Consider the following 18,632-nt stretch of genomic DNA (forward strand, 5'->3'; position numbering starts at 1 on the left):
GTGAGATTTTTTGTTCAGCTGAGGCTAAAGTTAACAAGGCTGACTTGAGAGCTCATCCAAAGTTTTCTTTTGTCTACCTGAACACTACCTTCTCAACAGATTGTCTGATAACTTGCAGAGAAAAAGGCCACATTCAGCTTGTATTTGACTAGTGCAGAAGTTTCCTGCCCTAGATCTCTCTAAAGTAGAAGCAAGGGTCAGACAGCTGAAGGAGGGAACAATGGGGTTAGGGTGTGGTGGTCAAGCCTGCATTTTGTTTTTGGTTTGTTTTTTTTAATTTTATGAGAACTCAAAAGTGTAATTGAAAACACACATGTAATTTCATTTGGAATTCTGAGTACTTAAAAATATGCTGCTGGAGATTTTAAGCTTAGCTTGTCTTATTTTGGGACAACAGCCAAACTCACACCCAATTGCTTGCTCACTCACTCCTCAGCAGACTATGAGGAGAAGACAGGAAGAACAGGAATGAGAAAGATTAGGTGGAAATAAAGATAGCGACGTTGACTATCTGTAGAGCAGACTTGGAAATATTTCCCTAATTTATTGCCAATTAAAATAAAAATAATTACTAATTTAAGTAATGGGAATAGAGAAAAGGAACATCAAGCTAACACCTTTTTTGCCTGGCTTCCACGCTAAACTTCACTCCAGACTCCTCTACCCACCCCCACCCTCCTGAGTGGTGTAGGTGGGTTGGGAATATGGGGTTACAGTCCGTAACCAATCTGCTTTGTTTCTCCTTCCTCCTCACATGTCTCCTCAGCTGCAGTGTGGGCTTCTCCAAAAGCAGCAGTCCTCCTCCAAAAGCAGGAAAATCTGCTCTAGCATAGGTTCTCCACAGGTGGCAGTTCCTTCAAGAACATCCATCTGCTCTGGTGTGCTCTGTGGGCTGCAGGGAAGATCTGCTCTGCCATGGAGAGCCTCCTCCTTTCCCTTACCCTGAAATTCCCTCTCTTGTTTCTTACTCCTTCTTTTCCTCTCACTCCTTCTCCCTGTGGCTATTTTTGCCCTTTTTAAAAATAAGTTTTTTGTTCAGCAGATAGGTTCAGTATGTCCTGCCAAGGATCCCTTGCAGAGCTTCAGGAACTGGCTGTGTCCAGCACAGGGAAGACCCTCGTCTCATCCCACAAAGGGCACCCTGTTGCCACCACCACTACCAAAACCTTGCAACTGCATCCAACACATCTAGTATTACCTAGAGTGGAGTTCACATGAAATCTCTTGTTTCAGTGCTGTTTTACTCGTGTACTGGGTGATTTATGATTGGGTTTGTCCTCCTGTGGAATAGTTTGGATAGTGTGTTGGTAATTTACCTGTTGTCTGTGCTTGAGTTTGTTCAGCCATTGAAACTGACTTCTGAGGGTAGAAGTCTAGAAAATTCTGGTCTGTGATTCTGTGATTCTGATGGTTTCAAACCCTCTTTTTTTTTTCCTTTTTCTAAGGTTGTAAATTGTTCTAGCATGAAAATATCTAAAATGTTATCAGCCTGGGAGGTAGCAATGTCTATAACATGAGCCACTGCATTGTGGTTTTATTCTGCTCGTTGTATCATACACTCAGAGACTTCATCAGCCTTATCACAGTTACTGGAGATTTACACTGTTCTTACAAAATTAACCTGATCACATCTTCTGTTACTGTAAGCACTGTTGTAACTGCTTCAAAACAACAATCTGATTTAATAAGAGCAGCACTGTGGTCATTTATGGGTCTGCTAGGAAGAACAAGCCCTGCTTTTTTCCTGGCTGGACTGGGTAGGGAATAGCAATTGTATCACAGTATTGCATAAGCAGAGAACAGCAAATCAACATGGCACTGAAGCTGATAGTTTGTGTACATTTAAAAAAAATAACCCCAGCAAATGGGAGGAACACAAATAAGAACATTTTCCCAGGAACTGTTTAGAAGCAAACACCATTGTTGGACAACTTTTCCACCTATATTCAAAATGAATTCACCAGTCTTTTGTTGTCTTCAAAGATGTATGGTTACATGATAAAGAAATAAGCAATCTGTTAAAGATACAAAAGCAGGGGCAGGTTTAGTAGGCTGTTGAACTGAGCTGTGACCAGAGGGGCTTTTGGTACTTGATATGTAAGGGGATTAAGTGTATCTCCTCTGCAGTATTTGTCACACTTTGTATCCAAACAGAAACACCATATGTTTGAGGTAAGTTTTGGTTTTCATCTTTTTCATCCTTCTACTGCTTTAGATTTCTAAATTATGATGTTTCAGACACTAACTTAAAATACAATCTACAGGGTAATATTTGTGGACAGTAATTTTTCACAGCTCATCAAGCCAACTTGCATTATTTTTCAAGGGAAGTACATATATGGAGCATAAGACAGAATTTGATTATTTAATTTGTACTTCTGGCTGGACAAATGTTTATTTTCCTTTGGCTTTGAAGACTAACAAACTTCATTATATGTCTAGATAGTTCTTTTGGCTTATAGTATTTTGGAAACATTAATTCTTTTATTTGGAGTTAAGCATAGAATTTGTCAAAACAATGCTTTTACAAAAAGGTTTATCAAACCCTTCATATAGCTTAGCTGCTCTTTTAATCAGAGATGATATATTTATTTTTTTAATGTTCTTGATACTAAAAGTAAAAGCTGTTCTGTTGTAAATGTGTGACTAAAATTCTTAAGTTAAATTAAGAGTTAGACCATAATAATTTTTCAGTTTTTAGCAGTCTTCTGTTTTGCTTAATTTCACTTAAATTTCACAAGTTCAGTGCAACTGCAAGTGTTGGGCACCTGTGGGAATTCAGGAAAATCTCAAGGTGTTTCTCAATTGTGACCAACATTCTGGCAGTACAGTAAAATCATCTGTCAATTATTTTAAAGGGAAAATAATTCTTAATGATTTTTTACTCTTCTCCTTTGCATTTAAAGAGGATCATTTAAATTTTGTTTGTTTTGTGGGTTTTTTTTGGGGGGGGGGTGTTTGTATTTTTAAATAATTACCAAAATAGCTGCATTTACCATTCTTAATGATACTGTGTTCCATTGGTTAGTGTAAGAGCTCCCTCTATAGGTTTTATTTTAAATCTCAGCTTAGGAAAATGGAAAGGAAATTGAACTTCTTGGCAGTGCTTTATAAACCTATTCAGTTGATCAACGTTACATGATTTTTAAACAGCAGGATTTCTTTATGGAAAGAAAGCCATCTATTTTAGCAATGGTTAAATCATGAGAATGTAACAGATTTATTACAGATTTTATAGAGACTTTTGTTTTTATAAAAAATTATACTTTTAAATGCAGCCTGATAAACTGCATAATTTAAGCTGTGTTTTATGTAGGAGTAACACAACGTTTTCACTTTTGTAACTACGTTTTGTACTGTCAACAATGAGTTGCTGGTCTGTGTCTCCTGGGCAGATGCACAGTGTTAGCTCTCATATAGTCAGCTGCTCATAAACTATTAAATAGCTGTGTTGCAAACACAGTCTAGCACAGCATTGCATAAGATCGTGTTATATGAGGTTTTTCTTGAATAACTTACGTGGTCTTCATAAAAAAATTAGCTGGACTAACTGAGCAGCTGACTTGGGGGATAATATTAGAAGTTACTATTATTGAACTTTCCTTTGTATATAAATATTGATTTGGTATATAACTATTAAATAATATTTAACAATAATTAATAATAAACGTATCATAACAAGCATTCTGAAATTTATGTTTGTACTATTCCCCTCTTCAGCATTTCTCATGGCATGTCATTGTACACACAGAAATAGAAAAATTGATAATACTTTAAAAGAAAATTTTAAGCCCTGTACACAGAATTCAGGGATTACAAAACAAATCTTTGTGGGCATTCATGTCAGAGCATTTGGCTTTCAGAGATGAAAATGAGGCCTATATACATGCATAAAAGCAAGTTGTTTGGTTACAAACTAATGGATTTGTTGTGGTCATTATTACAATTAAACAGTCATTAAATAGTTTGAGAAAATTAGTGAGGGTACTGGGCTGAAAATAATTCTCATTGTATAAACTCTGTATAATATTTTTCTTGGATATCATTGCTGTAAGTCTGGATTTGCGAATGAGAGAAGAATTTTGCCCATAGTCCAGCTAGAAATGTTCTATATTCTTGAGAAAACAAGAATGGGTCAAAACATGCATATTTGTTGATGTTTCTAGTTCTTTCTCTCATGCTGTTCATAAATATAGTTTGCAAATATTGTTAGTAAAAAAAAAACCCACTAGATTTATGACAGCAAAAAAGTCAATTAAAATGCCTATTACTATGCTTTTGAATACTCTTCTGAATTTTTTGTAAATAGGAAGCCAGTAATAAATCTGAATTGGCTCATGAATCAAGTGTCTTATTTATAATTGCCGCCTTCCTTGTCTGCACAATAAAAAATTCTGTCATTAAGAGCAAAAATGTTTTAAAGAAAAGTTTTCACCGTTTTTGCTTCATAGGAATTTAATAGCTGTATAAGGAAAACACTGTTTCCTTACACCTGTGCGCAGATCCTGAAATCTTATTGTCAGTGACAGCTAGAAGGGAACATCATAAATTATAAATAACATTGCAAACAATGTTCCTGTAATAGCCATGTCTTCTGAGAGGGTACAGATCCTGAAATCTTTTTGTCAGTGACAGCTAGAAAGGAACATCGTAAATTATAAATAAACATTGCAAACAATGTTCCTGTAATAGCCATGACTTCTGAGAGGGTCTGAGGGTTTGTAAATATCTGAAATAGTGCAGAGAAAAATAGAAGAGCCATATTTTTATTTTTATGTTTTACCTACGTCTGCTACAAGGAAATTATCTTGTCACAATGTAGTGTCTGTTTCTCTTAGGGATAGACTTATGGTTAAATAATTGTAGTTTTCAGAAAAGCTAGACAGATTCAGCTTGTCTTGCATGAGAAAGAGGAATAGACCTGTATCTCCCAATCAAAAGAGCTCTCATCATTGAGCAGAAAAAGCTAATCATTACCATCTCTGGTGACTTAAATTTTTTGCAGGTTCCACTTTACACAACCACATGTATGGGTAAATCCCCTTTCAGGTGGAATAGACAAGTCAATGGCTTCAGGGCAGAAGAAACCTTGGTCACAGAGAAGTGTTCAGACATCTAGGAAACTTCAGCAGAAACTGATTAGGCCTGTGTGCCTATTGGTGGGGCTTCAGGACTTAGGTATTGCATGAAATAAGCAGTAAGTCTGAAGACCTAAATTTTGGATGTACATCCTATGTATGTAAATATGTATAAAAAGTAAAATATGGAAAGTAAATTGAACTCTGAAGTTTTTTCCTTTAAAGGAAGTAACTATTTGCTCATTGAGAAAAGGGCTACAACATTAAGTGATGCACACATTGTGGGGGGGGGAAGCAGAATTGTGGTTGAACCCTTTTTGTTGTGCACCATAGCTTTATTCTGTGTTTACCATAAGATGCAGAAAGTATCATGCATGATAATTTTTCAACAAATCAAGGCTTCACTTCAGAAGTAGAAAAGTAGATGTGGCTTAAGAGAAATAAAAATATTACAGTCTAGCCAAAAGAAATAAAGCTGCTAGGATAGGCAGGTTTATTACCATGTGATTGGTGTAGCTCCTGTCGTAGTAGACCGCAGCAATTGTAATTTATGCTCCAGTAATTTCCTGCCTCTTTGATGACATCTGCTTTGTAATGGATTGGCAGGTGGAACCAATCGTCCTTTGTCTCTTCCAATTCCAGAATTGTTTCTCTTCAATCTTTAATATGTTTTGGGGTGGGTTTTTTTTGGTTTTTAGCCTAATTTTTTTCTTGTTTAAGCATTGTACTGCTTTCCACTTCTGTGATTCCAGCCTAAAAAAGTGATAAAATCAGACATAAAGATACTTTATGTCTGATTTTACAACCAGGCATGAGAATTAGTTCTTGAAATGGAGGTGTAGGATTTCAGTTTTTGCTTTTAAGATTGTTACTACTTTCCTGAAAACAGTCTCGTGCATCTCATTCTCCTCACAGTGCAATATCGCATCACTACTAATTTAAATATGGGGGAAAACAAGTTCAGGCAGAATGTATAGAACAAGTAGGCTAAAACTGACTTTTTTTCTATTGAGTGTGTCTTCAAAGTAGGGTTGATTATGCTTGATACAGGATTTGTAATCTGAACAGGGACTGTTAAAGCCTAGTAATCTCCTGCATGTTTGTCAAGATCAAGGGCAACTGAAACTGGATGGCAAAAGAAGGCTTCAGTCTCATAGAAAATACTTATCCGAAGCATTTAAAGAGAAGACATCTCAGTCATTTATTTACCCATTTTCTGAAAACATGCAGAGGAGATAATAAGGACATGCAGTCTTACCAAAGATAGCCAAAGTTCAGCTATGTTAAGCTTAGAGTTTTATTGTTCTAATGAATTGTTTGTAAATACTGTTAGGTAGAAAAAGCATAATAGTTCGTGAAGCAGATTCTGACGTGGTTGCTTGCAAAAGTAAGGAAGTGGATTTTATGACCCTCACATTCTTCTAGTCTCATTCCTAACTACATTTTTCTCTTTTATTGCAGCCCAGAAGATGGTGAAATCCATCCTGAAATCTGTAGACTGTATATCCAGTTGCAATGTTGCTTAGAAATGTACACAACAGAAATGCTAAAGTCCATATGTCTGCTAGGATCACTGCAGTTTCATCGGAAAGGTACTGAATTGCACAAATACACAAATGATTGTTTCAGAAAAAGCACAATTTTTGGGGCATGCCCAGATATTCATGAAAGACAAAACACTGTCCTGATTTTGCCTGGGGTGGAGTTAATTTTCTTCATGGTAACCATCATGGAGCAATGTTTTGGATTTGCACTGGAAACCATGTTGATAATATGGGATGTTTTAGTCATTGCTAAGGTCAAGACCCTTTCTGCTCCTCACCCCACCCCACCAGCGTGGGTGCTGAGGGGGCCCAAGGAGCTGTGAGAGGACGCAATCAAGAAAACTGATTCCAGCTGACCCAAGAGATATCCCAGACCATATGGCATCATGCCTAGCATATAAAGAGGGGGAAGATGAAGGAAAGTGAGGATATCAAAGTGATGGCATTTGTTTTCCCAAGTCATCGTGAGGTAGCCTTGTTTTCCTGGGGATGGCTGAACACCTGTCTGCCCATTGGGAGTGGTGAATAAATTCCCTATGTTGCTTTGTTTGCATGCATGGTTTTTGCTTTATTGAAGTGGCTGTACCTCAACCCAGGAGTTTTCTCATTTTCACCTATTAAGTAGTCTCCTTCATCCCACCAGGGGTGAGCAAGCTCTGTGGGCATTCATTGATGTCTGAGGTAAAATCACAACAAGCACCAAACTGTAAAATGAATTATATATATATAATTATATATATATATAACCTATCTATATCTATGTATAGATAGGTTTTCAGTTACTAAAAAGGAGCTCTATTTCTGTTTATGATCATTCTTACAGAAGTGTGTCTTACCAGGTATGTATCACGAATGTATCTATATCTATATCTATATATAGATAGGTTTTCAGTTACCAAAAAGGAGCTCTATTTCTGTTTATGATCATTCTTACAGAAGTGTGTCTTACCAGGTATGTATCACAAATTTCCTTGCCATTTAAAAGTCTGATCCTTTTTAAAAAAGAGTAGCTCCTTAAGTTTTGGGTGTCATTAGTCAGACGAGTGGGCAAACTTAGTAATGTTGTTAGACATACTTGTCGGGCAAGATATGTTATTAATAGTGTTGTTGTTACTATTAGTTTTCTTATCTCGTTGCTCCTTACATCTTACTGCTGGTTATCTCTTACTGGTTCCAGTAAATTGTTCTTATCTTAACCTGTGATCTTCACACTTCGTGCCTCCAGTTCTCAACTCCAGCCTGCCCCAACAGAAAGAGGAGGGGGAGAGGGAGAGGGAGAGTGGCCTGTGGTTTGGAAGAATGTCAGTGATAGCACTAAATTGGGGAGTATCATTCCTAAAACACTACCATAGCAAAAGGTAGATAAATATGGTTCAAAAGATGTCCATCTTTATAAAAGCAAATACTAGACTTGGAACTGGAAGGAGATGTCCTCACTTCCGTGAAAATGCATCTCTCTAATAATTTCATACTTGATTAGCTTCCTACTGAAAGGAAGATGTAGAAAAGCTGACAATTTACTGTATAGTTTACTTAGTAACCTCATAGCTCAGTGATGGCACAGGCTGATTAGGGCTGTATCTGTGCTGATTGTAACTAGTCTTTCCCCAGATAGTATATCATCAATAAAAAACTTGGTAAAGCAACCAAAAGTTTTGTAATGAACTGTAATAAAGATCTTGTAATAAACCTGTTGAATTTCCTGTCATGCTAAAAGGTCCTGTAGCATACTTTTCATATCTACCTGTAGAGTACTGCTAAAGCGAAGGATATTTTTTGAAAGTAAGAATGAGAGATTTGTAAATGCTTAACTGTGGTTCTCAATTATTTTTTCAAATCAAAAATAAATCTATAAAATAGGAAGAGAGAGAATTAGCAGAGCCATTGTAGAATAAGATAATAGTAGCTGTTGAAATGAGTCATCATTTTTAAGACAGATTTTACTGCATTTCCTAGCATTGGCAACAGTTGTCAAACCATCTGCTGAACTGCTGAAAGTAAATAGCTTAAAGTGACCTTAGCAACTCTGAAATGTCTTGTCTCTCCCTTTTGCTTCGGGATGGAATCTACATTAATAACTTAAACTAAACATTGAACTATTCAATGTCTAAAGTTGGAGTTACGCCTTAGTTCCTGCCTTGCAGTACTTTGATAGACATCAGTTTCTCAACTCACCACAGAGACCATCATGGTAGTTATTCTGTCCTTACCAAATAGTGATTTTTGTCCTTGCCAAACAGAGTGTTTTAGAGATAAACACAGTAACTTGGCTCTGAGCTTCTGTGATAGTCTTTGAAAAAAATACATAGTAGGCAAAAAACTATATGACGACAAGGATTCAAATAATTTGAATATCCAAGAGACAACAGATTTTTTGTATTAAATATTTAGTATTGGCAACACCTAGAAGTATTGCCATTGCATCATGCAGTGGTGGAAATTCCAGTCCTGTGTTAATTGTTTTTTTACCATGAAGGTAGCTGCATGCTAGACAGGCACCCAAAGGGGCGGCGAAATACCTGTTCTTGGAGATAATGATAACTCAGATAGTCTTGACCAGTCTGATGCACATTGGCCCAGCTTTCAGTGGGATGTTACACTAGATGACTTTGCAACTTATTTGTTCTGTGTTCTGACAAAACATACTGTTTTCAAAGGAGCATTCTGAACCCATACTTTTCATTGATTTCTTTACTTACAGAGAATACTTTATTGTAGGTGAAGTGCACAAATTTATCTCTAGAAAGGAAAGAAACAATAACTTCACCATTATATATGGTGAAGTACATATATTGTGATGCTGCTGTATATAGGTTTTTTATTTCTCAACTTGTTTAGTTTTACACAGATCTTTCACCATCTGAGTGACCATATTAAAAAAAAGTTTCTTGTGCACAAAGAGTACTGCTCTGTCTTTGATTAGCCTGTAAGTTTGCATGTCTGATGTTCTTGTTGTGTCTTGAAGCTAATTTCTGTGGGTAATATTTTCCATTTGGATGTATTATTTCCCTTCTTTAGCTCTCTTACCTGCCAATTTGTATGTTAGGTTTTTAAATGTCCCATGAGATTTCACCAGTTAATGTTCTTACTCAGGAGGCAGCAGAGATTCAAATAGAATGACAGGCAGACTGTTCTTGGCAATGTGTGGCTTATAAATAATAATGTAGGTATTGGTACCTTGATCAGAATTTATCAAACAAGCTATAGAACTGATAAAACTAAGGCAGTGTGCTGATGCTGATGTTTTCCTAAGAAAAACTCAGCCAGCAGGAAGGAGATGTCCTACTAAGAAAGACATTCTCTTAAGGAAGCACCACACAAAAATTTGAAGGTCTGAGCTGTGGGTCTTTTGACTGCCTTTCACGGCACACATCTTCTCATTATCTCCTTATCTTTCTTTTCCACAGAACCAATATTCCTTTATTTACTGTATATATATCAATCTTCCTGTACAGAAATTTCTTGCATGTTTACAGTGTTTTAGAATAAATTACTCTGTTATAGAACCACTGCTAGAAAAATCAGATAGTGTGTTATTTCTTTGCGATGTAATGACTACAGTGGGGCCGAAAGCCATAAATATTTGCAGCTGTGTTATGCAGTAAGTAAACTGAGGTAAGTGCTCTTCAATATTTTTTTTGTAAGATACATACACTACAAAAGCCAAGTGTTGAGAATATATAATGATTAAACAGTTCAGCATTCAGAAAGTTTGCAGAGGGCACAAGGAATCATGCCTAAGTATCTTTAATTCAAGTGTTTTGTAGTTACTAAGTCTTTGGCTACTTGATCCTTTATTCTGTTTCTCCTTCTTTCCATAATCCCAGGAGTTCTGGCTAACTAGTACGCATATAAATTACTTGGGCATACATCTTTCTTTTATCCTAGTTTTTTAGTGACATATATTTTATTTATTGCACACCATGAAAAAAAAATAACAGTTATTGAGATATGTGAGTCCCACCTGACATGTATAACACAGGTGAAGGCAGAATGATACCAGCACTAACCAAAGTGATAGGTACCTTTATAGTCATGCAAAAAAGGCAAGAATTTGGTCTACAGGAAAATCAAGCATGCATACTACTTACTTGTGTTTCATGTAAGAAATTCATATGGTTAATTATTTTATTTCCAGTGTGTGTTTTGTGATTACAATATGTATTTCCTTAAAACAGTACCTAAAAGTCATAGCTTATGTTACAAACTACAAAAATAAACCCTTGGTTCAGTGGAGAGATTTTTTTGCTTTTTGGCTTTGTTTAAATGACATGCTTTTTAGAGTTTTGAAGGGGAAAGGAAGGATTATTTAATGCTTGTGCTACAATCTCAGTGTCCTATTTAAAGACTGGTAGATATGTGTTATTACTTACACATATCACTTATGCAAGAGGGATAAGATGCAAGAGTGTAGAAGAGCACACAGGTATGGAGAAACAAAATCAAGAGACTCACCCATTTCTACATGCCCACTATGAAGAAGCAAAGAAATGGGACAAGAAAAGCCATGGAAGGAGGGTAACACAACTTTCATAAAATTAACACTATAAAATCATTGTTCCTATTGCATTTTCTTTAATAATAGTATTTCTAGTGACACAGTGTCCAAGTTCTGCAACTCCTGAGTGTAAATAAAGAATTAAATTCCTCAGGCTGTTAGCCATATTTGTCCAATACCTTTTTTACTTCCTGCACAGTACTTTCCTATTCCCCTTTCTAGGTTTTCGTGCTCGTGTACTTTAGCTGGGATATATAGCTTGTGCTTTTATCCTTAATTTCCAGGTTAGAAACCTGACGTAAACACTGCTCTCTTTTTGAGAAAAGGATTCTCTCAGCTTTGCAAGTCTAGTATTCCACTCAGAGATCTTTAGTTCCTCTGCAGTGAAATAAAACTAGCACTGAGGAGCTTTTTTTTTTCTTTCTTTTTTTTCATTCATCACAGTTTCTGTGTGAATTAGGTGATGACTAAGAGTAAGGTGTCTAGGGTTGCATGAAGGAAGCAAATACGGAGATCACCACAGAAGTAATAAGGGGCACAACAGGTGAGATACATAAAACCAGATGATGTATCTAACCTTACTGAACTGACAATTTTCTGCCCTCTTATTTATCCTCAAGTTTGATCCTTGGTGTTATTTAACTAAATTTATTTGATTTCATATCAAAAGCATTTTCTGCTTCTTACAATAAAACCAAATTACCGATGAGAAAAGAAAGAATACATCATTGCAACTAAAATTATTAAAAATCTTTCCACTGACTATGTTGAAAGTTAAATTAAGGGTTCATATCCATCTTTAAAGTATCGATGACAGAAGATATCCTTACCAGTGACTGTAAGGATGAAAAGATTTAGAAGCTTTTGTTTCCCTATAGGCTGTGACCATGGTAGAAATGTTAAGCCTGAGTCATACATTATTCAAGCAAAGCCTTTATTATTAGCTGACTATTTAACTGCTTTCAAGAGACTGAGCAAATTATCTGAAATTCAAGAAAGGCTTCATGAATTGCTCACAATACAGCAGAATTACTGGTAAAGCTCTTTCCAGGTGAAAAGAGATGTGTGTCATTCTGCCAGATCTGCAAGAGTTTGTCTTTGTGCTGATGAAAGGAACATTACAGTCTCTGCTTCAGTTCTCAAACTGAGAAAAAGAACCTTTACTATTATTTCATCCAGTGCTGTTACTGTTTCCATTGAAACAACTTTCACATCCCTGAAGGATGCATCTCTACAGCATGTCACCAAAGGTTAGGTCAGGGTTCCACCATAACACTTAAAAATAATGGAACAATCCACTAATACCCTGTTTCATCAGTAATGCCTTGTGATATCAGTGGCACGTTAGATGGTTTACCTGAAATCTTTTTAGTGAAAATGTAATATGTGAGATTTTGCTAACATTATGTTTTGTTATGGACTTCTTGTGATGGGAAAAAATAATGAAGTGTATATGACTGAACAATGAAAACTGTACCATATTAATCACTTTTAAATAACAGCCTAAACTGCATTTAAGGACAAGAAAAATGTGAAAGTTAAACCTTCAGAGTGATACAGAGTATAAAACATGTAAACTGTGAAGCAGGCTTAATCTGCTATTCCACAAGCAATTGAGTAATCTTTCAGCATAACAGTTTGTAACCAACAGAAAGGTTTTGTCTCTTTGTCTCTCCTCCCGTATAATGCCTTCATCTCTTCTTCATTTCCACTGCTTTTGGAAAAGGAGTAATATGATCCTCCTTCTCTGGAACTTGCTCCTGGACATGTAGGGTTTTTGACTGACCTTACTTCATTAGAAAACATCACATTTTATTTTTTAGTTTGCTGGGGTAATCTCATTTCAATGGCTATAGTGGATCACAGAAGGATTTGACAAAGCACAAGTTAGCAGTGGATGCTAGTTAGCAGCAAAGAAAGGACACAGGAGATTCTTTCATGGACGCTAAATTTGTTATGGTCATGTCATGCACTCTTTAGGATTCATTTAGGCAACTGTGGAATTCCTACTGGCTTTGAAGAGCATTAAAACATAAGTATCTTCTGTAGCATAAGCAACATCTAGTTTGAGACAAGTAGCTAAGAATAACTTTTTTTCTTTCTTCAAGGAAATACTTTACTACAATGCAACTATTTAGATAACTTACCCAAAAATACTATCTTATGATCCAGAAAATTCTATATTTTAAAAAACAAGGTTACTTGCCTGATAATAGGGATATGGATTTGTGATGTGGAAGAGCAGTATATCATGGTGTGCAGTTTTGGTCTCTAGTGTCCAAGAAAAATGGCCTGAATGACCACTGCTCTATTAGCTGGTCTTGTTCTTCATGTACTTTGTGAAACCTTACAGGAACTACTCAGATTTGTACTGATGTCAAAACTTTTCCAATTGCAAAAATTGCGAAATGGAAAAAACATTTCCTACTCAACTTTTTGTACTACTGGTTTAAATGTTGACGGTTGTCTGGGATGCACTCCGGTGTGAATTTTCTTCTGTGTTTGCTGCCAGAATTGTACTTCCCACTACAGAAAAGCAATGCTGTCACGTAGTCCAAATGAGATTTGCAGGTTTACCAAAATATTCTTCCAATGGTTAACTCTCTTGAATGCTCCGTTATCATGATCCAATCCTTTATCCCATTCTCTTCCTCACAAAAACCCTGGAAGATCTGTCAGGAAGCTTCCCCTTCACTTTCAACACTATATTTGATTTTCATACAGGGAGCATGAATTAGGTAAGTATCAACACAGAAGTTCAGAATGTAATGCATTTGGGCTGTGCGTGGTGACAGCTTTATATTGCTGTTAAATCATAAAGTAAAAAATTGCACATTTTTGTCTTTGGTTTTCCCTCAGTATTGCTGTAGTACTCAGAGACATGGACTGCAGTGTTCTTTAGTGTCAGCATTTTGAAATTGTTTCCAGAATGTGTGTTGTAGTTTCCTCACTTATTTTGTTCTGTTTTGTTTTCCGGCTGTTATTTTGTGTTCCATGAGACCAATGGAGTTTAATTGAACCCTTTTAAATTGGTAAGAGTAACATATGGCAGCACCCTGATTTCTAGCTTGGCATGGTCTGCTCTGCTTCTGAACAGTTCTTACTCAGAGTTTGCATCTAAGCAGTCTTTTTCTCCATTTGTATTGTGCAAAGTCAAGTTCAAAGCATCAATTAGATAATTTAAACATCTGTTTTAATCAGTAAATAATAGGGATACATGTTTTGTTTTAATATTTTAAAGGGAAAGAACCTTGTGGCCCACCCAAGATCTTAGATTCTAAAGTGGAGGAGAGTTCTGAAGTACCTATTTTAGAAGACACATCATTATCACCAACAGATATTCAACAGCATCTATGGCAGGTTTCCACAGATATTGAAAACACTGAAAGGTATGTGTAGTACTTCATTCCTAAACAAACAAATTTCTTTCTAGGATTTATGTAGTCTTTTTTAATTTGACAGCCAGTGTTGCTACTATGAAAATTATAAGAAAATGAAATCACCTGTTAATTTCTCTGATACATTTAACAGTTTCTGACTTTGTGATACGCCTGAAATATGCCAGACTCCAGTTATTCATTTCAAAATCAAAAACACAGAATCTAATTAATTTCAGTTAGTTCTGCCCATAGTTTTAAATCTGGAAGTTGTAGGAGGGGAGAGGATGTTGTAGCGTCATTATCTTACTCGCTTAACTAATGCAGTTGAAAGACAAAAATGAGACCCTTTACTAGAAAGTAATCCTGATGGCCAACATTCCTTTGCAAAAAGTCCTATTTTGAGGCCTTGTACACTAAGTTGCAGTTGAGATTTGAATTGTTAACATGCTCATTTGCATAAAGCCAAGTTCTGTTCTTCTGGGGTATAGTGTGGAGAATAAACTGCACATTTTTTTAGTAATCATGCTGCTGCATTTCTGAGAACCATTTTATGTGCAGAAGAATGAAGCAAGACCATATTGAATTTAAATCCTGAAGGCTTTAAGACATTACAAGCCTGTAGGTCTGCCATGTATGTGCAAAACAGAAATTATTTGGAAATTTCTGGCCTCTTTCAAAACATATCAAAATGTGATTTGCTTTTGGAGATGATGTGTTGGTATCGTATTTTCCATCATCTGCCTTTCAGAAAATTTAATTCCAGAATCCTCTCAAGGCAGGTGAGAATGATAGTCCTGTTCCTAAAATTTTCATTTAATGTGGAGTGTTAAGTATTAAGGGTTAGTTGCATATGTTATAATTTTCTTCAGAACAGTGAAACACATTCATAGCACAAGCTACAAAATACTGATAAGGGGTATGAAGATATTAGTACTTATGATTAGTAATTATGGATTAGTCCTAGCTAATATTAATTTTAAGACATATTGTGCATTTTGCCACTAGGAATCACATTTTGCCACTAGGATCACATTGTGCCCCCAGAGGCTTTTAATATGAAAATACTCAAGTGCCAGAATAAGTCATAAACTTGAATCAGGAAAAGTTAGTATCAGACTTTCATAAAAGTGCTCCCCTATTAATTTTATTGCTCTTTCTTTTGGTATGCATCTTTTCATACATGTATGTGAACCAAATGCTTGCTCAATAGATTTTTGTATTTATTGCTCCATTGTTTCTGCATATAAAGCTATACTGTGAGTCACACCCCATACAGTCTCAAGTTGTTGTTCCATTGTATCTTTTTAAACTGTTGTATCCACAGAGATATGAGAGAAATGAAAAACCTTTTAAGTAAACTCAGGGAGACTATGCCTTTACCACTGAAAAATCAAGGTAAGTTTTGAATTTTCTTTGTTTAACAAAAATAAAGATAATTGAAAGGTTCTCCTTTCAATTATGTACAAAAAATGTTATATGAAAAAATCTAGAGTCCTTTTTATGGAAACTACAAAAAGGAAGATCTAGGCAAAAATCTCTTCCCTGCTGATTCAGTGGCGCCAGAATCTAGTACATGAGCTTCGTCCTCTTGAGTTTCACATGAGTTATTCTGGAATTTATAGATACAGGATCTATAGATAAAATAATAGCCTTTTCCTGGTGATACAAAGGCAGGAGCAGAACTACTTCCCAGTGTCTGGAATCCTTCTTTCTCAAAGGCAGTGACTGTGCTGGAAATAAGGAAGGGAAAGACAAACTGGGGGGATATAATGCATAGAGAAACTGGAATTCAGAACAGAGATAAAGGCATACAGAATTCTTCTTTGTTGCTTGGTGTCTACACTGCCCTGCAACAATAACCAGAAAATCACTGACTCTCGATGCAGCAGGATAGGAAGCATCCCAGGGTTTTAAAACTCATAGATATGCCCCAGGATTATTATCTTAATGGTAATCATCATTATTATTAAGATCCTGTTAATTAGTATTGTAAGACTCTCAAATGCAAAATTCAGGTTATTATTTTCTCTCTGCTCTGTGGGATCTACCACATCACAGAAAGGGTTGTCAAGCATTGGAATGAATGCCCAGGGAGGTGGAGGTGTTCAATAAAGGCCTGGACCTGGCACTTAGTGCCATGATGTGGTGCTGATCAGTTATAGGCTGGACTCAATCTCAGACACATAAATGATTCTGTGATCGCATAGGTGCTGCTAGGACACATAAATTATATAATCTCTTTTCTGTGCATATGTGGACATGCTTGTGTTAAAACGTGGGATTTTTCATCACAGATGATAGCAGCCTCCTAAACTTGACTCCCTATCCACTGGTAAGAAGACGGAAGCGAAGATTCTTTGGATTGTGTTGTCTTGTCTCAAGTTAAAAGATTAGGCACAGAAGCACCAAGGAAATCATCACTTTGATTAAACCACTATTATTTGACCACTGAAAAGATGAAAGTGGCTAATCTTGATTATAAAATATATTTTCTACACTAGGCTATTCATTTCTGTCTTCTGTTCCATCCCCCTTTTCAAATAAGGGTTTTAATACTTTCAAATTATGGTGGTCAAAAAATGGCTGTGGAATAATCTAGCATATTTAAAACTTTTTAAAGTATGTTTTGCATGCTTACTTTCAATCACTCAAAGAAGACACATGAATTAAGATTCATTTATAATTTTAGAGGGTTTTTTTAATTGTTTGAGCTGCAGCTAAAAGTTTGTGTGTAGTACAGTACTCTTACTAGTATCATATTAACTCTACCAGTCTTTAAGCATAGGAGAAAAACATCTGATCATTCTCTCACAGTCTTTAAGCATAGGAAACTATTTAAGAGCAAAACTATTAAAGTTCTAAGACATTCAAACAATATTGTAACAGAATTTGTTACAATTTGTTTATTGTCTCCAGTTGCTTTTTGTGCTCTCATTCATATTTAGTCTTCCACTGTATCTCAACTTCAAAGCTTTATAGAAAAATATCTTAATTTATGATAAAAAACCATATATGAAAATAGGTAGGACTTGTAAATACAGAGAAATCATAATATCTATAAACTGTACAATGTTTAGAAGCAACAAATTTCCTTTTCAGGCAATAGTATATCTACAAGCTTTTGGAAAAAAGATATAATTTATTAAAAGAAGGTGTATTAAAATAAACAATGTAAACCATGACGCCAACCCATTTTGTTGCCAGTAGAATTCAAAGCATGGTATCTGCATATCAAGTATTGATCTTATAAGGCATGCCAAAATTATCTCAGACTGTAAGATACTAAACGTTTTACATTGTTAATAAAGTTTTTTATTTAAATTAAATGTTGTCTTTTTTCTAGTTGTATTGCCAGACTGTATTTTATTCTAATTTTGTTGTCAGAGTACTAGACAAATATGTGACCATATTTCCATTTCAACAAGAATATTTACAAAGACAGATTAAAAAAATATGCATGATTAAATTCTTTAAATAGCACAAAAAAGGTAACTCCAATGTGTTTGAAGATTTCAGGTCATGAACTATTCTTAGGCATATATATTCCTAAGCATCTGAAATGGGGAGATTCCTACACACACAAAACTGCGTATTTGTGAGAGTAAACAACATTTTTAAGAAGAATGGAATCAAAGCCCACAGCACAATGTTTTTTCTGAGTTAATTCTTTAAAGTTTTCTGCACATTTCTCATTAACCTTGTGCTCACTAATCAGAGCTGTTGTCCGTAGTATTCAGCACTGACATGTTTTCATGAGAAGTGTCAAAGGAATAGACTCACTCTGTGATTCCATTGCCACAGATACACTAGATTTTGCAACTGTTAAAACTTCTGAAAAACAACTCCTGGTGTCTAATAGCTATCAAAAATACTGTCTGCAGAACTGATCAGTAGTTACAATTAACCAATTAATTTTTGTTCAGAGTAAGTGAAAAAGAAAGACATTCATGCCAAAAAAAGTGTATGAATTCAAGACTGAAAGTACAGTGATGCCATGAGAAAGAAAGGGGGAAAGAAAATTTCACACAAGATTTCTTTAAAAATCCTGGGTTTTTTTGGTACACACAGAGAATCATGGACAGATAAAGCAGTGACCTTGTCTAATTCATTACCTGCCCACATATCATCACAA

The 18,632-nt window shown here is 35.7% G+C and overlaps 1 protein-coding gene across 1 annotated transcript in view; it reads left to right on the forward strand.

Annotated features, from left to right (window-relative positions):
* Positions 1-17,826, forward strand: part of LOC120502339 (regulator of G protein signaling 7 binding protein) — a 33,547-nt gene extending 15,721 nt beyond the window's left edge. The window contains exons 3-6 of the mRNA XM_039709658.1: positions 6,540-6,670; positions 14,362-14,509; positions 15,825-15,895; positions 16,795-17,826. Coding sequence (XP_039565592.1) covers positions 6,540-6,670; positions 14,362-14,509; positions 15,825-15,895; positions 16,795-16,886 — 442 coding nt within the window. The 3' untranslated portion in view covers positions 16,887-17,826. The remainder of the gene's footprint in view (positions 1-6,539; positions 6,671-14,361; positions 14,510-15,824; positions 15,896-16,794) is intronic.
* Positions 17,827-18,632: the final 806 nt, after the last annotated feature.

Source organism: Passer montanus, unplaced genomic scaffold (genome assembly GCF_014805655.1).
Source record: "Passer montanus isolate IOZ18808 unplaced genomic scaffold, ASM1480565v1 scaffold22, whole genome shotgun sequence".
In the NCBI taxonomy this organism is placed as follows: Eukaryota; Metazoa; Chordata; class Aves; order Passeriformes; family Passeridae; genus Passer; species Passer montanus.